The 15,835-nt window shown below is 59.0% G+C and overlaps 1 protein-coding gene across 1 annotated transcript in view; it reads right to left on the minus strand.

Annotated features, from left to right (window-relative positions):
- Nucleotides 1-7,943: 7,943 nt before the first annotated feature.
- The window catches only part of AFAP1 (actin filament associated protein 1), a 57,266-nt gene continuing 49,374 nt past the window's right edge, over nucleotides 7,944-15,835 (minus strand). Inside the window, exons 13-14 of the mRNA XM_021716184.1 lie at nucleotides 12,996-13,160; nucleotides 7,944-9,104 (exon numbers count right to left, since the gene is read on the minus strand). Coding sequence (XP_021571859.1) covers nucleotides 9,078-9,104; nucleotides 12,996-13,160 — 192 coding nt within the window. The 3' untranslated portion in view covers nucleotides 7,944-9,077. The remainder of the gene's footprint in view (nucleotides 9,105-12,995; nucleotides 13,161-15,835) is intronic.

A 15,835-nucleotide genomic window follows, 5' to 3' on the forward strand; every position in this document is an offset into this window, starting at 1 on the left:
CTCGCTGCCCAGGCGGGTCTCAAACCCGCGGGCTCAGGCAGTCCACTCACCTCAGCCTCCAAAAGGCGCAGGATTACAGGCTGAGCCACTGAGCCCGGCAAAGCAGCCCCTTCTTGAGAAAGATCCCTGCACCGGTGATTCTCCCAACACCTTGGTAAGGGGGGTGTCCTCGGGCCCCTCCGAGCTCATGGCCACAGAGAGAGTGAGGCTGCAGGGTGTCCCTAACAAACCCACCCGACATTCTCCCTCGGGGTTTCTTCCTCACGCGCCCACAGGAGGATCCGTCCACCATCTAATCTGCCGAAGCCCGAAGCCCTCCCTCACAGCCTTCTCAACCCATAGCTACACCTTGATTAGCGAGGTCCCTTGTTTGACGCTGGTCCCCATCGCCAGATCGCGCTTCCGGCCGTTCTAGTGAGCAGGAACAGACTGTTTTGTTTCCTCTGGCGTTCCCAGCACCTCAGACACCCAGGTGCTCAACAAACATTTCCTGAATAAACGAATGACTTATTCAATGAAGGAAAGGGCGTGGTCATGTTACTGAAAAGATAACCCACAGGGAGAATTTCAGCTCCAAGTCCCAGAGGTGCCACGGGATAGTTCCCTGTCACTCAATGAGGGTGATAGGCATTGGACACCCCACCCGTTGTGTTGATGTCAGAAAAGCACTTCGTGGAGCTACGAGAGGCTTGGGTGTCATCGCCAGTGGGGGTGTGGATTTGTGCTCCCGAAGGCTCCTCTGGGCCAAGCCCGGGAGGCCCACGCCTGCACCCAAGCGCTCCAGTCTGGCGGGAACGCGAGACAGGCTTGAAGCCAATGGTTCCGGAGCAGGGGAGGCCACTGGAAGGGCCTCCTGGGTGGATTCTGCTGGAGGAAGGGGCCTGGAAGCCACGTGCATGCGGGTTGCGGCAGTGGTGCCTCTGCGGGGAGGGAGGCGCGACACACACCTTTGCAGGGAGGACAGCCTCGGGACAGGCACTGGTGCAGGGAGGCCACACCTGTACAGGGAGGCGGGCCCTGGAACACACCCCGGGCAGGCAGAAAGGTGTCGGCAGACGCAGCAGTGGAGCACACCTGGGAGGCAGGGGACGGTCCCGGGAATGCAGATTTTCTCAGTCCAGGGAGAGTGAACGCCAGTGCTGTACCCTCACGTCCTCACGCGCTCCCTGATGGCAACATCAACCGGGAACCGTCCCCGTCCCAGGGCAGTGTCTGCGGAGTCCAACGCGTCGTGGAGGGAAGGGTGGCCAGGTTCGGGGTCTAGGCGGGACAGCTGTGGTCACGGGGCTGGCTGGGGTCGTGGTGGGGGGTGGGGGGTCGGGGGAGAAGCGTCAGGGCAGGCCCCCGCCGGCCAGGCTCCTCCAACGACTTCTTAGCCCTGCTGGCCTGGGCAGGTCCTCCCCGAGGTTCCTCTAGGGGCCTGACCCAAGGGGTCCTGGTGGGCCGTGAATCCACGCTCACCCAGAGCAGAGGCCCAGGACGCCTCTCTCGGGAGGGGCCGGAAGGGTCAGCAGCCCAGTCCCCAGAGCGTCGAATCTGCCGACAGACCCCTGGCGGGCCGTGGGGGGAGCCAGGGGCAGGTGCGAGAGGCAGGAGGGGAAAGGTGGAGACAGGCGGGGGAGGGACGCCTGCCAGTGGACCTCAGCCCGAGGGGCCGGGGTGGGGGCCGGGGCGGGGGTGGCGAGTTCTGCCGCCAGCCGAGTCGGGGGAGGAGCAAGGGAGCCCCCAGGACGTCTTCAAGGGGCACCCATGGCGGTCCAGCTCGGAGGTCAAGGCCTGGGCTGGAGACAGGCTGGGGACCGGCCCACAAGCCGAGCCCCAGGCGTGCTCAGGTGGCGTCTAGGGGAGGGGTTTTATGGCAGGGGGGAAACACAAGTCACAGCTGATCGCGGCCACCCGGCCAGGGCCTGCCACGTCGCCCACGCCTGGCAGGTTCTGGCCGCAGCCCTGGTCCCCGGCGGGCACGTCTCCTCACGGCGTCCTCACCGGCTGCCCTGGGCTCTTCCAGCTCTCCCTGGCTCCTGCCCTCTGCCTCCGCACGGCCTGGCCTTCCATGCGGCCCCACTCCCCGTCCCCAAATTCCTTCCTCCTTGGGCAGCGCCCTGATGACAGCGCCCCGCTGATGCAGCCCGGGCCACTTCCGGCTCAGACCGGGCCCCTTGGGGGCTGGGAGGTGCCAGGCCGGGAGGCCATGCCTCGGTCAGCCAGGTCCCAAGTGTCCAAACTCCAGAAGAAAGGCCGGCTCGCCCCACGGGCAACCCTCCGAGTCACCGGCTGGCCACCCCGGGAAAGGAGGCAGCTGCCCCAGGGGCGAGTTCCACCAAGCCCTCCGTGTCGGGACCTGCCGGGACGAACCCCCCTCTGCCCCAGCTGAGAGGTCGGCAGACCCGCCCACTCACCGAGTCCCTGTCCCTGCCAGATTTTCTGCGCCACCTTGTGTCATTGGTTCCCACCCAGGAAAAGATGGCCACTTTCCACAGCTCCGTAACCCTGAGGAAGTTCCCATCATAAAAGCTTTGGATCGCAGACGTCAGCTAAGGCTCTCCCTGCTTTCGGAGACGGAGCCGGGCTCCTCATTCACGTGCTCCGGGATCTGTGGTGCCCGGTCCCCGCATCATCCTTACGGCGCCGGGAGTCCTGCGTCCTCTTGCTCTGTTTCAGCAGGAAAAGCAGCGGCACCTCCTCGGCGCCTGGCCGCCCGCCGGGGCTGACCTGCGCCCCAAAGCCAGGGCGTGTCGCGGAAGGCCCGGCCTGGTAAGCGCTGTCACTGGGCCCTCGGCGAGAGGCTGTCACCACGGGACGGTGGACGGCAGAGCGGGGGACGCCACCTTCTCGGGTGCCGCCCAGGTGTCCTGAGGCCAGCCCAGGGCGCTTGGACACGACCCGGAGAACGGATTGCCCGCCCGACTGGGAGGCAGCCGCTCTACCTTTGCACGGAAGGTGACCTTCCTTCCCTGCGAGTGACGCTGAAGGCCGCAGGGGCGGTTGCGTGGAGGGTGTTGTGGCGAGTGAAGGAATGCCAGCCGGGTCCCCAGCCCTAGGTCTCAGAAAGGTGGGTCTAGGTGGCCCTTTGCCACCCAGCATGTCCCTGCGTCCCGCAGACACACCCAGGCACCGTGGCCTCCAAGCCACGTCTCCCGTGCTCAGACCCGGCCTCTACTCCGTGCGAGTCCACACGTCCTGCAGGCATGGCAAGTCCAGCAGGCCCCAGTGACCGTGACCCCCTCACGGGCGCCACCCCCGCCAACTGCCGTCCCCCTGTGGGCCTTACTCAGGGGGCAGCCCCGGCCCCGCTGCTCAAGTTGCTGCCTGTGCAAGCCCTTCCAGCAAGCCCCGCTGGAGGTCAGTTCGGGGAGAAACCTGGGCACTTTGGGGTTTTCTCCACCTGCTGAGCTGCCTTCTTGATCAGTCACCCGGGCGGGCGCAGGCACCCATGGGAGCCCCGGATGCCTGTCCTCCACGTGAGTTTCAGAGGACACACAGCCCGACTCCACCCGCTGGCCTCAACCCCCTTCCGCCTGTGTTCCAGCCACGGGCCACTGCCGCCCTGGTCCATGCGGCCTCCGTCCAGCCTCACAGCTCGGCTGCCAATGGAACACGTCCCTCTCGTCCCACGTCGGCCTCTCTGCCAAACTCCTGCTTAAATGCCACCGCCTCACTCTAAGAACCCCATCCCTCTGCAAAACCCTACCCGATGCTCTTCCTTCTACGGTTCCAGAAGTCTTCATGCATGCCTCTTCTACTCAAAAAGCGCACATCCGCTATGTTCCCGTGTCCTCTTGCCTGGAGCACCCTGAGACAGAAGACATATCTGGTCCATTTCCATTTCTGGCATCCTGCCACAGTGCACAGCCCGTGGCAGGTGTGCTGATGTCTCTTGGATGGAATGTTCAGGTCTGTGGACCAAGAGTCACTTTTTAATAAAAAGTGTGTCCCCTTCACCCTCCTGCCTTCCCACCTGTCACCGCTGACACCTCTTTCGCTCAGCAAGTGCGTCATCGAAAGATCCCCAAAGTAAGACAGAAAAATTAGCCGGGCACGGTGGCATGCGCCTGTCGCCCCAGCTACTCGGAGGCTGAGGTGGGAGGATCGTTTGAACCCGGAGTTGGACGCTGCAGTGAGCTAAGATCACACCACTACATTCCAGCCTGGAGCAAGACGCTGCCTCTAAAAAAATAAAAAGACCCCCACGCGACTGAAAGTAGAAACTTCCGGTAACAACACGGCTTCTCAGTCATGCACCACAGTCAGTCAACACAGAGGCCTCTTGGGGAGAGTACAGTTTATTAATAATACACAGCGCGGCACGCCAACAGGCGCCAGTCTGGGGTAAAACCAGGTGAAAAGGTAGAAAAACCTCTTCGTAAAGCAGAAAAGTCATGTGAAGCTACTACAAAATGGGGCCAATGGACAGAAAAACTAGTATTTTCATGGCAAGTTTCTTTCCATAAAATTCTTTATGAATTAAATACATTGCGAAACACAGCAAAAACATATTTACAGTCATTTAAAATGGGCACTACCAACATATTTAATTTAAAAAAATCTTTCCTGCCTCTTTGCCTGTTTCCTTCAAGGAGAATTTTAAATACGACTTTAGTTTTTAAAAAATACAATAAGGAAATAATTACATTCTTAATATGAAAACATCTTACAACTTATAGCCATAGTCAATTAATTCTGAATATCTAGTTTGACATGTGAAAGTTTAAAGTGAGTATTTCCTTTCTTGTTAGAAAAATCAAATAAAAAAGATCATCTTATTAAAAACACCTTTGGTCCCTAAGACTTACAAACTGAAGATCCCACTCTGAAACTATCTTCCATGCCCACGGAGGGAAATACCTGCCAATACTTGCCCACTGTCGAGCCGAGCTCTTCTGGAAGACCAAGGCCGGAATCGTTTCGCAACATGATGCCGGCACTTGCAAGCTGTTGTTTGCCTTCCTCTGAGAACGAGAAACTGCCCTACTCTGGCCCGGGCATCCGCAATGGAGTGGTTTGTGTTCCTTCCATGACGCGGCGCCATGTGTTTACAGCGTGGATATTTGAGTTTATTTCACAGTATGAACCCAGCCCGCCGTGGGGATCGCTAAGACAGTCATGGCAGGAACAGCAAAATGACCCTCTTTAAGACTCTGTCCGGAATTAGAAGTTATTGCTCCCATTTTAAAAAATCATCCTAGAAAAACGAGGAGGAAGGCTACAGCTCAACTTTTCCACGTTGCCATGACCTTCGTATGAATATACATCAAGGAGCATCTTGTCTGCTGATCTGGGAGAGGCTATTGAGAGGTTTTAGCATCTGCTGGACGGCAGGGGCTCCCAGTGAGCTTGGTGTCAGCCCGCGCAGGGCACAGATGGCTGCAAAGTCATGTCCCTCTGCTCTGGGCGGGGCGCCCTGCTGGAGCCTTGACGCCACCCACCCTAGGAAGGCTTCTAAGGGCACAGGTTAGGTGGTTACCCAGAACATCGCCCAGGGCACGAGGTGTGCAGGCCAAGCTTGCATCCCCCAGACGGCGGGTGAGCAGAGGCCAAGGTCTCCTCTGGAAAGATACAAGATGTGACCACAGCTCGTGGTTTTGTGACAGCCTCCACGCCCAACCCTAGCTTCAAAGCTGTCCTCTGAAACCTGCACACACGCTCCAGACTGTGGCCACGATGACGGCGGGTCTGAATCACCTTCCTGGGGTGGCAGAGCTAAGGACATGTCCAAGCATGGCCAATCCCCACCTTTTGGAGCCGTTTGGCAGTTTAGAAAGAGCCCCAAACTCCTTTCGGACAAGCATGACGCATTAAGTGGGGTGTCAGGCAAGGCAACACCGAGGTGTAGGCCCGGAGGGGACACAGTGGGTGTTCCCACAGGGCTGGTAACCAGTCAGTCCCCACAGAAGGGTTCTGGAAGGTTCTATGGACACAGCAGGCCCACACTCCTCCAGGTGGGTCCATCTGGACCCCACACCAGTCTCCTACAGCCATGCCACTGCTGCTTCTCTGGGGCAGACGGGACAGCCCTGCCCAGGCCCCGACGGAAGCCAGGCAGAGGAACCACGGCCCGTGCCTGTGCCCAAGCCGGGGGACCAAAGCGAGCCCTTTAACCATTTTAGTTGCTTCCACGAAGAAGGTTGCCTTGTGAATTAAAAACGTTATAAAAATACAAAACCGGAAACAACTCTGAAGGTTGACGACCTCTTATCAAAACACCGCCGGGAGCAGATCCCTGAGGAGTGACACCATGGTGGGCGTTAGTTACAACCAAGGGGATCCGATGCCACAGGGGAGGCCACCTCGCCCGACCTGTCCTCTAGCCAGGGCCCCCGGCCTCACGATCTGGCCAGCATTCGACACCAGCGCTCATGGCCTAGGAAGGTGCCTGTCTGCTCAAGCAAAGGACAGCGCTGCCAAGGAACCCGGCCTCCGGGGAGCCTGGCCGCGCCTCTGGCCCACGCAGGCTGGCTTCGTAGCGAAACAAGATGGTGGCATCGTGGCTGCCCTGGGGCCAAAGGGCTGCTGGTGCCTGGGGCATGCCTTGGGAGGGTAATAGAAGGAGATCACTGTCAGAATTCTGACCAGATGTCTCACGTGTGTCTGATATGTACAGATATAACTTAAAAACTATATTTATTGAACATATACAAATAAATAACTTATTTTGAAGCAAATGCTTTAAAATAACTTTCTGGTCAAATACAAAATTTTAAGGGGAAGGAATTCGGTGCTGGGGCCTCGTCTTCCTTGGACCACTCTCCACGGCTCCGTGGGGTAGAGCGGGATTCAGCCGAGTCCACCATCCTCTTTAAAAGGCGTATGGCTATGAAGATGGATTAGAAACCTGGGCTTTTAAAACACACACGCACGCTGGGACCTAGCACCACTGAGCTGAGTCCATGGCAAGACACTCCGAAAGCTTCAAGGTCCCAATCTGCAAAGTGTCAGAGCTGACTGGGGCGGCCCCTCCGGGAACGCGGGCCCCGCCCAGTCTCTGGGTCACAACCGAGAACTTGGGCTGGTCGTTTTCCCTCTTCCTTTCGCCACAGGCAAGCCTGGCATGGTTCTCTGGCAGAGAAGACTGCCTGCCAGAAGGGGCTGGGAGCCTTGATTTGAGAAACTTTGCCTCAAGGGCAGCAAAGATCTATGGGCGATAACTGTTGTCTTCCCTTTACAAAAAACCAGCTTCATGGCATACGAGGTGGCCACAGCTTCCTATGGTGATAAGGAAAACAGTCACCCAAGAGCGCCCTGGCTTGCAGTGCTGGGGACAGGCCCCAGCATGAGGCTCCCTGCCTGGACCCCCTGGGGGGAGGCCGACGCGACCAGGGCTGGTGCAGCGGGCTTCCGTGAAAAGCTGGGAACCAGGGAGCTTCGGGCGGCAGCCCCAGGTCAAAGTTCATGAACCAAAATGCTCCTGGAAGACGGCGTTGCAACACAATTAGGTCTCAGGGGGCTCAAGCCAAGCAGCTTCCGACTCTTGCTGCAAAACTTTCTTAAGCACCGGAGACCACTTTCCTGCTCTAGCAAGGAAAACCAAATGTGGCCCTGGTGGGGCCCGAGTGCCATGATATGGAACATGAGTCCCAGCTAGAAAGGCCGTGGGCGGTACGGCTGACCCCAGACCTGAAGGCGCGTCTGGGGAACACTCAAGGCTGTGTCTCCTGCCATCTCCCACGCCGTTCGGGAGGAACGTTCTAGATGGTGGGCAAAAGACCTGCGCCGAGGGTAGCATCCCTCGGCTCTACGTTTCAGGAAAAAGGGCCCAGGCGTGTGTTGTGACCAGCCCCCACGGTCCGCCTGCAGCAGTTTTGGGGTGGCTTGCTCGTTTCCTTATCCCTGACGGCGGCTGCCCACAACGGAGAGTCCTGACAGTGCCCTCTGGAGACCGAGAGGTTCACCTGCTTCCTAAACTCACAGGGTGGAAACCAGCCCAACTCTGAATTCTCTTTTTCTCTGCAAGTCTGAACTCTCCGAGGAGTACTGCACGGACGGCAGCGAGGACTCGGATGGAGGGCCCATCCCGGACCTCCCCTGCCGGGGAGACGCAGCAAAGCCAAGGCCATGGGCCCATTCGTGGTCGAAGTTTACAGACGGGAGGGAGGGGGACAGGCAGGAAGCCCTGGAAGGCCCACTCTCCCTCGGAGAGACCGCAATTCTGTCACTGGACAAGGTCCCAAACCCACTCCCCCTTCAAAGGCCTGCCCTGACCGCACACGTCAGTGTCCTGTGAACGGACCCCCCTCCCTGCTGCCTCGTCCCGAGGAGCCCCCGCCAGCGCTGACAAGTCGGAAGGACCGGGGACATCAGGCCGAGGAGGGCACCCTTCAGAGAAGCACTGAGATACTCTGCTGCCTGTCAAAGCAGCACAAAAATTAATAAAATAAGATACGGGGTCTCTGAAAAACTCTCGGATCTAAGTGTGACACACCATAGAAAGACATTTTCAAGAAAGGTTAAAAAGAATGGCAGCTTTTCACGTCCTGGTGACAAAAGCGTCTGTCCAAAAAGTAAGAAAGTTAAAAGGTAAGAAATGCTTCACAGCATCATTTTTCATGCCTCTAGCTCTAGAGACCAGGGGACGGGGCACGTGGCGGGGGGGGCACCGAGACGCACAGTCCCATGGCGGCTCCATAGCCCCCAGTCCCCCCGGCCCACATACTAGGCAAGCTCGGGCCGCGCCGGCCACACGCATGCCCAGAGCAGACGCAGGAACAGCCGGGGCCCGAGCTGGTCCCGCCTAATCCCAAGGTCTCCTCCGGGGTCAGTCCAGGGCTGGGCTGAAATTGGCGAGAGCCACGGTTTGCTGGTCGCTTCACCTGGTGTAGCACCTGCCATGACGCCTTCCTGCTCTCCCCCACTTTTTGTAACCAATAGAGTTGGGAACCAAAGTCTTACAAGTAAACGTTTTTCAAGGACATCAATATACAGTAGAAAGAATCCTGGGGGCCGGGTCAACGTGTGGGGATCAGAACTGAGTCGCCGAGCCTCCGGGTCACACGGCCTGAGGCCAAGCTGGGCGGAGCTTCCAGCGGTCGCGCGGGTGAGGATGTGGGCGAGGGACACGCGGTCTCGGTCCTGGCTGTCCCCTAGGTTCCGTTCTTCAGCTCCCACTCCTAGAGAAGAAGAGAGTCGGGTGAGGGGCGTGGCAAGATTGCGGGCTGCAGCCAGGCACACCCCCCACGGCCTCTGGCGTAGCCACAGGGGCGTGGCCGTGGCGCCTCAGAAAGTCAGACGCGGACTCAGTCGCCAGGTGACCCAGCAATCCCGCTTCCAAGCATCTGCCCAGAAGAACGGGAAGCAGGTCTCCCGCAGGTACCGGCACACCTCTGTTCACAGCAGCCTGGTCATGACAGCCAGGTCGTGGAGGCCACCGGGTATCCATAGATGGAAGAACGGTCCCACGAAAGGTGGGCCAGCCACACAAGGGAACACTGTCCCTCCAGCCTTAAATGGCAAGGGCGTTCTGACAACATGGGTGAACCCGGAGGCCAGGAGGATCTGACTGGCAAGAAGCCCGTTGCCCAAGGGCAGGTGCTGTGTGATCCCACTCGGATGAAGTCCCCAGAGTCACCAGGTCATGGAGACAGAATGCAGAACGGCGGGTGCCGGGGATGGGGACGAGGCATCTGCCCGGAAAGCTGCAAGTTCTAGAGGCGGCTGGTGGTGATGGCGGCCCAGCAGCGCGGACGTGCTTGGCGCTGCACAGGCTCGCCCTCAGTTCTCGCCCCGCCCTCCTCCCAGGGTCCCCAGCACCCAGTGCGGCTGCACAGAAGACGCCGAGCCTGGGCCACCACAGTCTCTGGGGTGACGTGGCTGTGCAGTGGGTTCTGCTGTGAGACTGAGCCACGGGGAGAGGAGGAGGCAGAAGGGCGGACCAGGCCAGAGTAGGAGCTGACGTCACACGAGGCGCGGCGTTGGAGCCAGGCCTCCTGTGGCCCGGCTGCTGTGGGGCCTTGGAAAGGTCGTTTGCTCTCTCTGAGCTGTGACTCATGTGAGTCCCATCAAGGACGTCAAAGGTTCCAAAGCATCATCGGGAAGATCAAAGAGGAGCGTGTGTGCGTCCCTCCCACAGGGCCCGGCCTACCTAACCTAACAGGGCTCTGCTCCTTTGTGCTGGGTGACCCTGTATGATGCGGTATCCAGCACAGATGTCGGACCCCCTGCATGATTCCAGGGGCCCACTACCCAGGTGGCAAGGGTGCTGCGTGTCTCTGCGTGCATGCAATTAAACATTCCTCACCTTCTCTAGGACCAAAAGCCCCAGTTTGACTCATGGTTAGATGCACAGCGTTGGCAATTACAGCAGAAACAAAAGGCAAAACTGAGCTACCCTGGATGACAATGAAAACACACACACACGAGGCTGTCTGATGCTTTGCTGAGGCATTCTGCAGGCAGGTGTCCAGCCAGGGTCCCGCCTCGCCTTCCCATCCCTCCCACAGCCTTCCTGAGACATCAGGATGGGATAAACAGAGAGGGTGCTCGGGGGACACAGGCGTGGGTCAGCGCTGATGGCATCTTCTCTATACAGTTCGCCAATTCACTCCCAGACAGCGGTGGCTTCAGAGAGAAGATACACAGGGGTCACCAAATATGCTCAGCCAACAAGCTCAGCAAATGTGACAATGTTCCCAAGCACACGGGTCACACAGGCCATGGAATGGGAGTGGCCGGATGGGAACCCACGGACATCACCGACTTGAGCAGGCCAGGAAGCAGACGCCCAGGTGAGTACATCACTCAAGACAGGGCCCAAAACCTCTGGAGCCGCCCAGCACCCGCCCCCTGGGCACTGCCAAGAGCAGGACTGCAGCCACCACACCAGGCACCTCTCGGCATGTGACCTTGACAGGCGGAGGGAAGGGGCACGCTTCCCATGAGGAGCTGGGCCTCGTGGCCCATCTGACTCCCTCCTGAGTGAAGAAGCCCCGGGACGTGTGGCCAGAAGCCCTCTGGCCTCCCCCGTGTCGGGGGTATCTTCCGTCCAGAGGTGGGAACGGTTCCAGGAATACTGTGCCTGGGATAACATTCCCACATCTGGAACACGGCAGACTCCCCTGGTCGTCGAAGGTTGGGGAGCAGATGAGATCATGCTTGTGATGCACCCCAGGTGCATTCACATCCTCAGGGTGCAACGGCCACGGCACCACCCTCATCTCAGCGGTGGTCCCTGTCACTGCTCTCAGAAACCCAGGAAACCCTGTTCCATCCCTTCCCTCAGTGCAGCAGTGCTCAAGATCCCCGGCAGACAGCAGTAGCTGCTGTTGCTGTGTTTCCTGGACCTATGAGCTGGGACAGCTACACCCTCCGTGAGGGTGGCCTGGTGTGAGCGGTGGGCTGTGAACCTGACACGGGCTGGAATCACACACTTCACGTCCATCATAAAAAACCGGCAGGGGCGGAGGAGTGCTGGAGACTCTGGGCGGGGACCAGGGGCACCACTGTCCACAGAGCCCTTTGGGCACATTCGTGAGGTGCACTTTCTTTTTTTTTTTTTTGAGTTGGAGTCTCACTCTGTCGCCCAGACTGGGAGTGCAGTGGCCGCTCCCGGCCACCGCAGCCTCGACCCGCTGGGCTCCGGCGATCCTTCCGCCTCAGCCTTCCAAGCAGCCGGAATTACAGGTGTGCGCTACCACGCCCGGCTAATTTTTGATCGATTGTAGAGATGAGGTCTCGTCAAGTTGCCCAGGCGGCTCTCGAACCCGCGGGCTCAAGTAATCCACTCACCTCAGACTCCCAAGGTGCGGGCTTGCAGGCTGAGCCACCGAGCCCGGCTGGTGCACTTTCTTTGAGGGCAAAGACACCATCTGCAAGTCCTTTACCGGGCAGCCCAGGTCTAAATGTTCCCCCAAAGCATACTTCTCTGTAAATGAGCCCACTGGCCAAACTCAACACCTGGTGGGTTCTCGGGAGAGAGGCAGAAAGGACACACAGTGATCCCTCCTTCCCCAAATTTACCACTACAGGCACTGCCCCACATATGAACTTTTAAGTTACAAATGGTAACGATGCACAAATGTTGACCCTTACAACCACTTCTCACACCAGGACCTCCCTTCCAAAAGCATGCATTTCCAGCCAACTTGGAATTAACCTCGGAAATTCTTTAAACCCGACTTCGGGTTTATCTAAGCCAACTGACTGGTAAACTGGAAACTGTGGTTTTTTTTGGTTTTTTTTTTTTTTGAGTTGGAGTCTCACTCTGTCGCCCAGACTGGAGTGCAGTGGCCACTCCCGGCCACCGTAGCCTCGACCTGCTGGGCTCCGGCGATCCTTCCGCCTCAGCCTTCCGAGTAGCCGGAATTACAGGCGTGTGCTACCACGCCCGGCTGATTTTTTTATTTATTGTAGAGATGAAGTCTTGCTGCCCAGGCGGGTCTCGAACCCGCGGGCTCAGGCAATCCACTCACCTCAGCCTCCCAAAGGCGTGAGATTACAGGCTGAGCCACCGAGCCCAGCTTGGAAACTGTGTTTAAGAGATTTCTGAGATGTCTGAGTTTGGCATCTCACTGTGGGTGGCCAACCTACGAGAAGCCTGACACTTCAGCAAGACTGAGCTGTGTTTCTCCAGCACCGCAGGGCCTGGACCCATAAGCCCGAGGCTGCAGAGGGGGCTGGAGGGAAAGCTCACTCCTGAACTTTTTCTTTCTGTTCTTGTACAGAACCACACACCTACATGCTGGAGAAGCCCCAACGGTCGCCTGGCCCAACCTCTGTCCTGCCAATGAGTCCAGGGCAGTCCAGATCCCTGCCCGTTTCTGAGAGGCAGCCAGCGCTGCCCGTCTTCCCTGAGGCTACACGGAAAGCCCCAAGGCGAGGAGTCTGGGGCTGGGGGCTCTTCTCTGGCCCGAAGGCGGGTCTGCCGCATGGTGGGATCTCGGTGCCTGTTCCTGGACACCCAGAAGGCAGACTTGCCTCTCCTCCTATGTGAAAAGGCTGAGAGCGTCAGGCGCGGAGGCCGCCCACCCCACCCCGGATCAGCGCCATGTGGAGACGGGGCTCACCTTGGCCTTCCGCAGCACGTGCCCGCGGCGGGGGGAGCTGCCCGGGGCCGGCGGGCTCCTCCGCAGGACGGCCGCGCTGTTCACGGGCACGGGGCCCTCCGCATCACTCGTGTCGCAGCTGGAGATGGGTGAGTTTTCCAGAGTCCGATGCCTGAACACTGGAGACTGTTAACAGAGAGAGGGAACCCCAGTGAGCAACGGCTTCAGGCCAGGACTTGCCGGCAGAAGACGGCTTCTTTGAAGGAAGAAATAGGTAAAAATAACAAGAAGGGCCGCAGTCAGTGCTGAATCCTCAGGGGACCTTAAAACACCCACTTCACAGACAGAAAGGAAGAGGCCCCAAGGGCGGCTCTGACTCACTGGTCCTGGGAAGGAGTGAAGTGGGGACCTGCATCCACAGCCCTCGCATCCAAAGCTGGGCCTTCGCCCAGATCGAGGCTTCCCTCAGCCAGGGCCCTGGACACACCCCGCAGAGGCCATGGTGACCAGGATCAGCGCCAGGGCCTGGGGCCAGCCCTGCACACGGCCATGGGGGAAGCACAGGCACTGGTGCCCCGAGGCTCCCTGACTGTGCCGCAGTTTACATATGCCAAGAGGCTTTCCAGAAGGCTCCACACAGAACGCCGGCATCCTCCGCGGCCAAGGTCCTGTGTGTGGCTCTTCCATACGGGAGAGCAGACTGTTAGCTGGGAAGAAACACCAGGCGGCCATGCCTCTGCCAAGGCAGTCTCCGGGAACACACGCTTCCTGCCGTCACTGCCAAACAGGCTCTGCGGGAAGCACGGCTCATGGAACAGAGAGTGCTGTTCGGTGGCCATTCCAGCAGGAGCGCAGGGTCCCTGTGGGGCTTCCTGACCACGGACCCCCAAGCAGCCCGGCTTCACTAGGCTCCAGCTGTCCTTGGAGGTGCTTTAAAGGGGCAGAGCAGCCTGGGAGGGGCAGGGAGCGTAGTGGTTGAGAACAGGACAGAAGAACAACAGCAGCATCTGTATCTGGGAGCGGCCAGGCCGGCCGGTGGACAGAATGGCACGTGACCCACATCTGCAAGGGGCTTCCTGAAAAGAGGATGCAGCCCAGGAGAGTGATGCAGATGCCACGCCCACATCTGCATCATTGGGGGCAGAAGAGGGCATCCAAAGAGCCGAGAGACCCTCAAGAGAGACGAGACAGGAGGCACGGCGGGCTGGGAGGGGGACGGGCACCAAACCCATCTTGAGCTTCCAAGGACAGGGATGGGCTTAGCGACCTCAGCCGCGGGAAAGCAGCAGGGAGGGGGAGCTGCCACTGCCGGGGCTGGGGCACTCCAGAGAGAGGCGGGGAGAAAGAGGGTGGGCTCCCCTTCTGGGGAACTGGGCCGGGGGGTGGAGTAGAGCTGGAGCAGGGGTAACCAAGGTGCCGCTGGATCTGAAAGGCAGGGTCACCGCGGTGACAGAAGTGCCCCTGGATCTGGACAGTGGGGTCGCTGTGATGACCGAGGTGCCATGAGAAGCCAACCTCCAGCAGACGCAGGCGTGAGCAGGCAGGGCTGAACCCTGTGAGCACGGACACTGCTTCCGGAAGCTCCACTTGGAGGGGAGGCCAGGAAGGGTGGGGCGGCAGGATGGTCACGGAGGGGAATGTGGGCCAAGGCCACGCTTTTAGAGAATGAGACGGGCAGTTGAGGGAAACTGCCAGGGGAGGGAGGGGCACGCCTCATCAACAAGGGCACCTGCATGGTCAAGCTCTGGAGACCTAACCCTGAAATGGACCCCACATCTTCATAATAAAAGTTAAAAACAACAACAGCAACAAAGAATGAGCCAAACTAGAGAATTTCTACGTGCTTTGCTTTGCAGGAAGCTACGGAGAAAAACACAAGACTCAGGAAAGGGCCTCCCAGGTGTCTGAAGTCGGGGAGGGAGGGAGCAGGACATGCCCGCAGACAGGGAGGCCCAGCCCCACACTCGATGGGCCCAGAGGATGAGGACTGGGGATGGGACAGCTCCTCAGGCCACCACCCATCCGCCCGCTAAGGGCAGGAAGCTCGCACTCCCGACCCAGATCCCCACAGCAAGGGCCACGGGGCCCAGACCTCGCTGCCCCAGGGAAGCCCCCGCCCAGCACTGGCCAGTGCTCACAGCCACTGCCACTCTTCAACTGCCACTGACCTCCTCACGCCCCTGGCCGGTTTATGTCGGTCCCTGAAGGGCCCAGGATGCCCAAGCCACCCCTCCAGACCATGGCTTCTAATTCTCACTGCACCCAACCCCCCGCCCCTGCATGACTGCTCTCCAGAGATCTGTCAACATCTGATGTTGATGTGCTTGACTGCTTTTCCTGCCCTCATGAGGATGTAAGCCCCAGGAAACAGGGGTCCTCACCTCCCATGCTCACAGCTGTGGGCCTGGAACAGTTTCTAGCTCACAGAAAGGAACAGCACGTATGGGTTGGGAATGGTGGCTCACACCTGTAATCCCAGTGTTTTAGGAGGCCAAGGTGGGGGGATCACTTGAGGTCAGGAGTTGGAGACTAGCTTAGCAACATAGCAAGACCCAGTCTCTATAAAAAAATTTTAAAAATAAAAAAAAAATGAGCCGGGCACAATGACATGCAGCTGTACTTCCAGCTACTGAGAGGCTGAGGCAGGAGGCTCTCTTGAGCCCAGGAGTCCAAGGTTGCAGTGGGCTATGAGGGTGCTACTACACCCCAGCCTGGGCCACAGAGCAAGATCCTGTGTCTAAAAAGATTAAAATAAGCCGGGCTCGGTGGCTCAGCCTATAATCCCGCGCCTTTGGGAGGCAGAGGTGAGTGGATTGCCTGAGCCCGCGGGTTCGAGACCCGTCTGGGCAACTTGGCGAGAC

Source organism: Carlito syrichta, unplaced genomic scaffold, assembly GCF_000164805.1.
Source record: "Carlito syrichta isolate Samal-C Ts95f unplaced genomic scaffold, Tarsius_syrichta-2.0.1 Scaffold308254, whole genome shotgun sequence".
Classification (NCBI taxonomy): domain Eukaryota; kingdom Metazoa; phylum Chordata; class Mammalia; order Primates; family Tarsiidae; genus Carlito; species Carlito syrichta.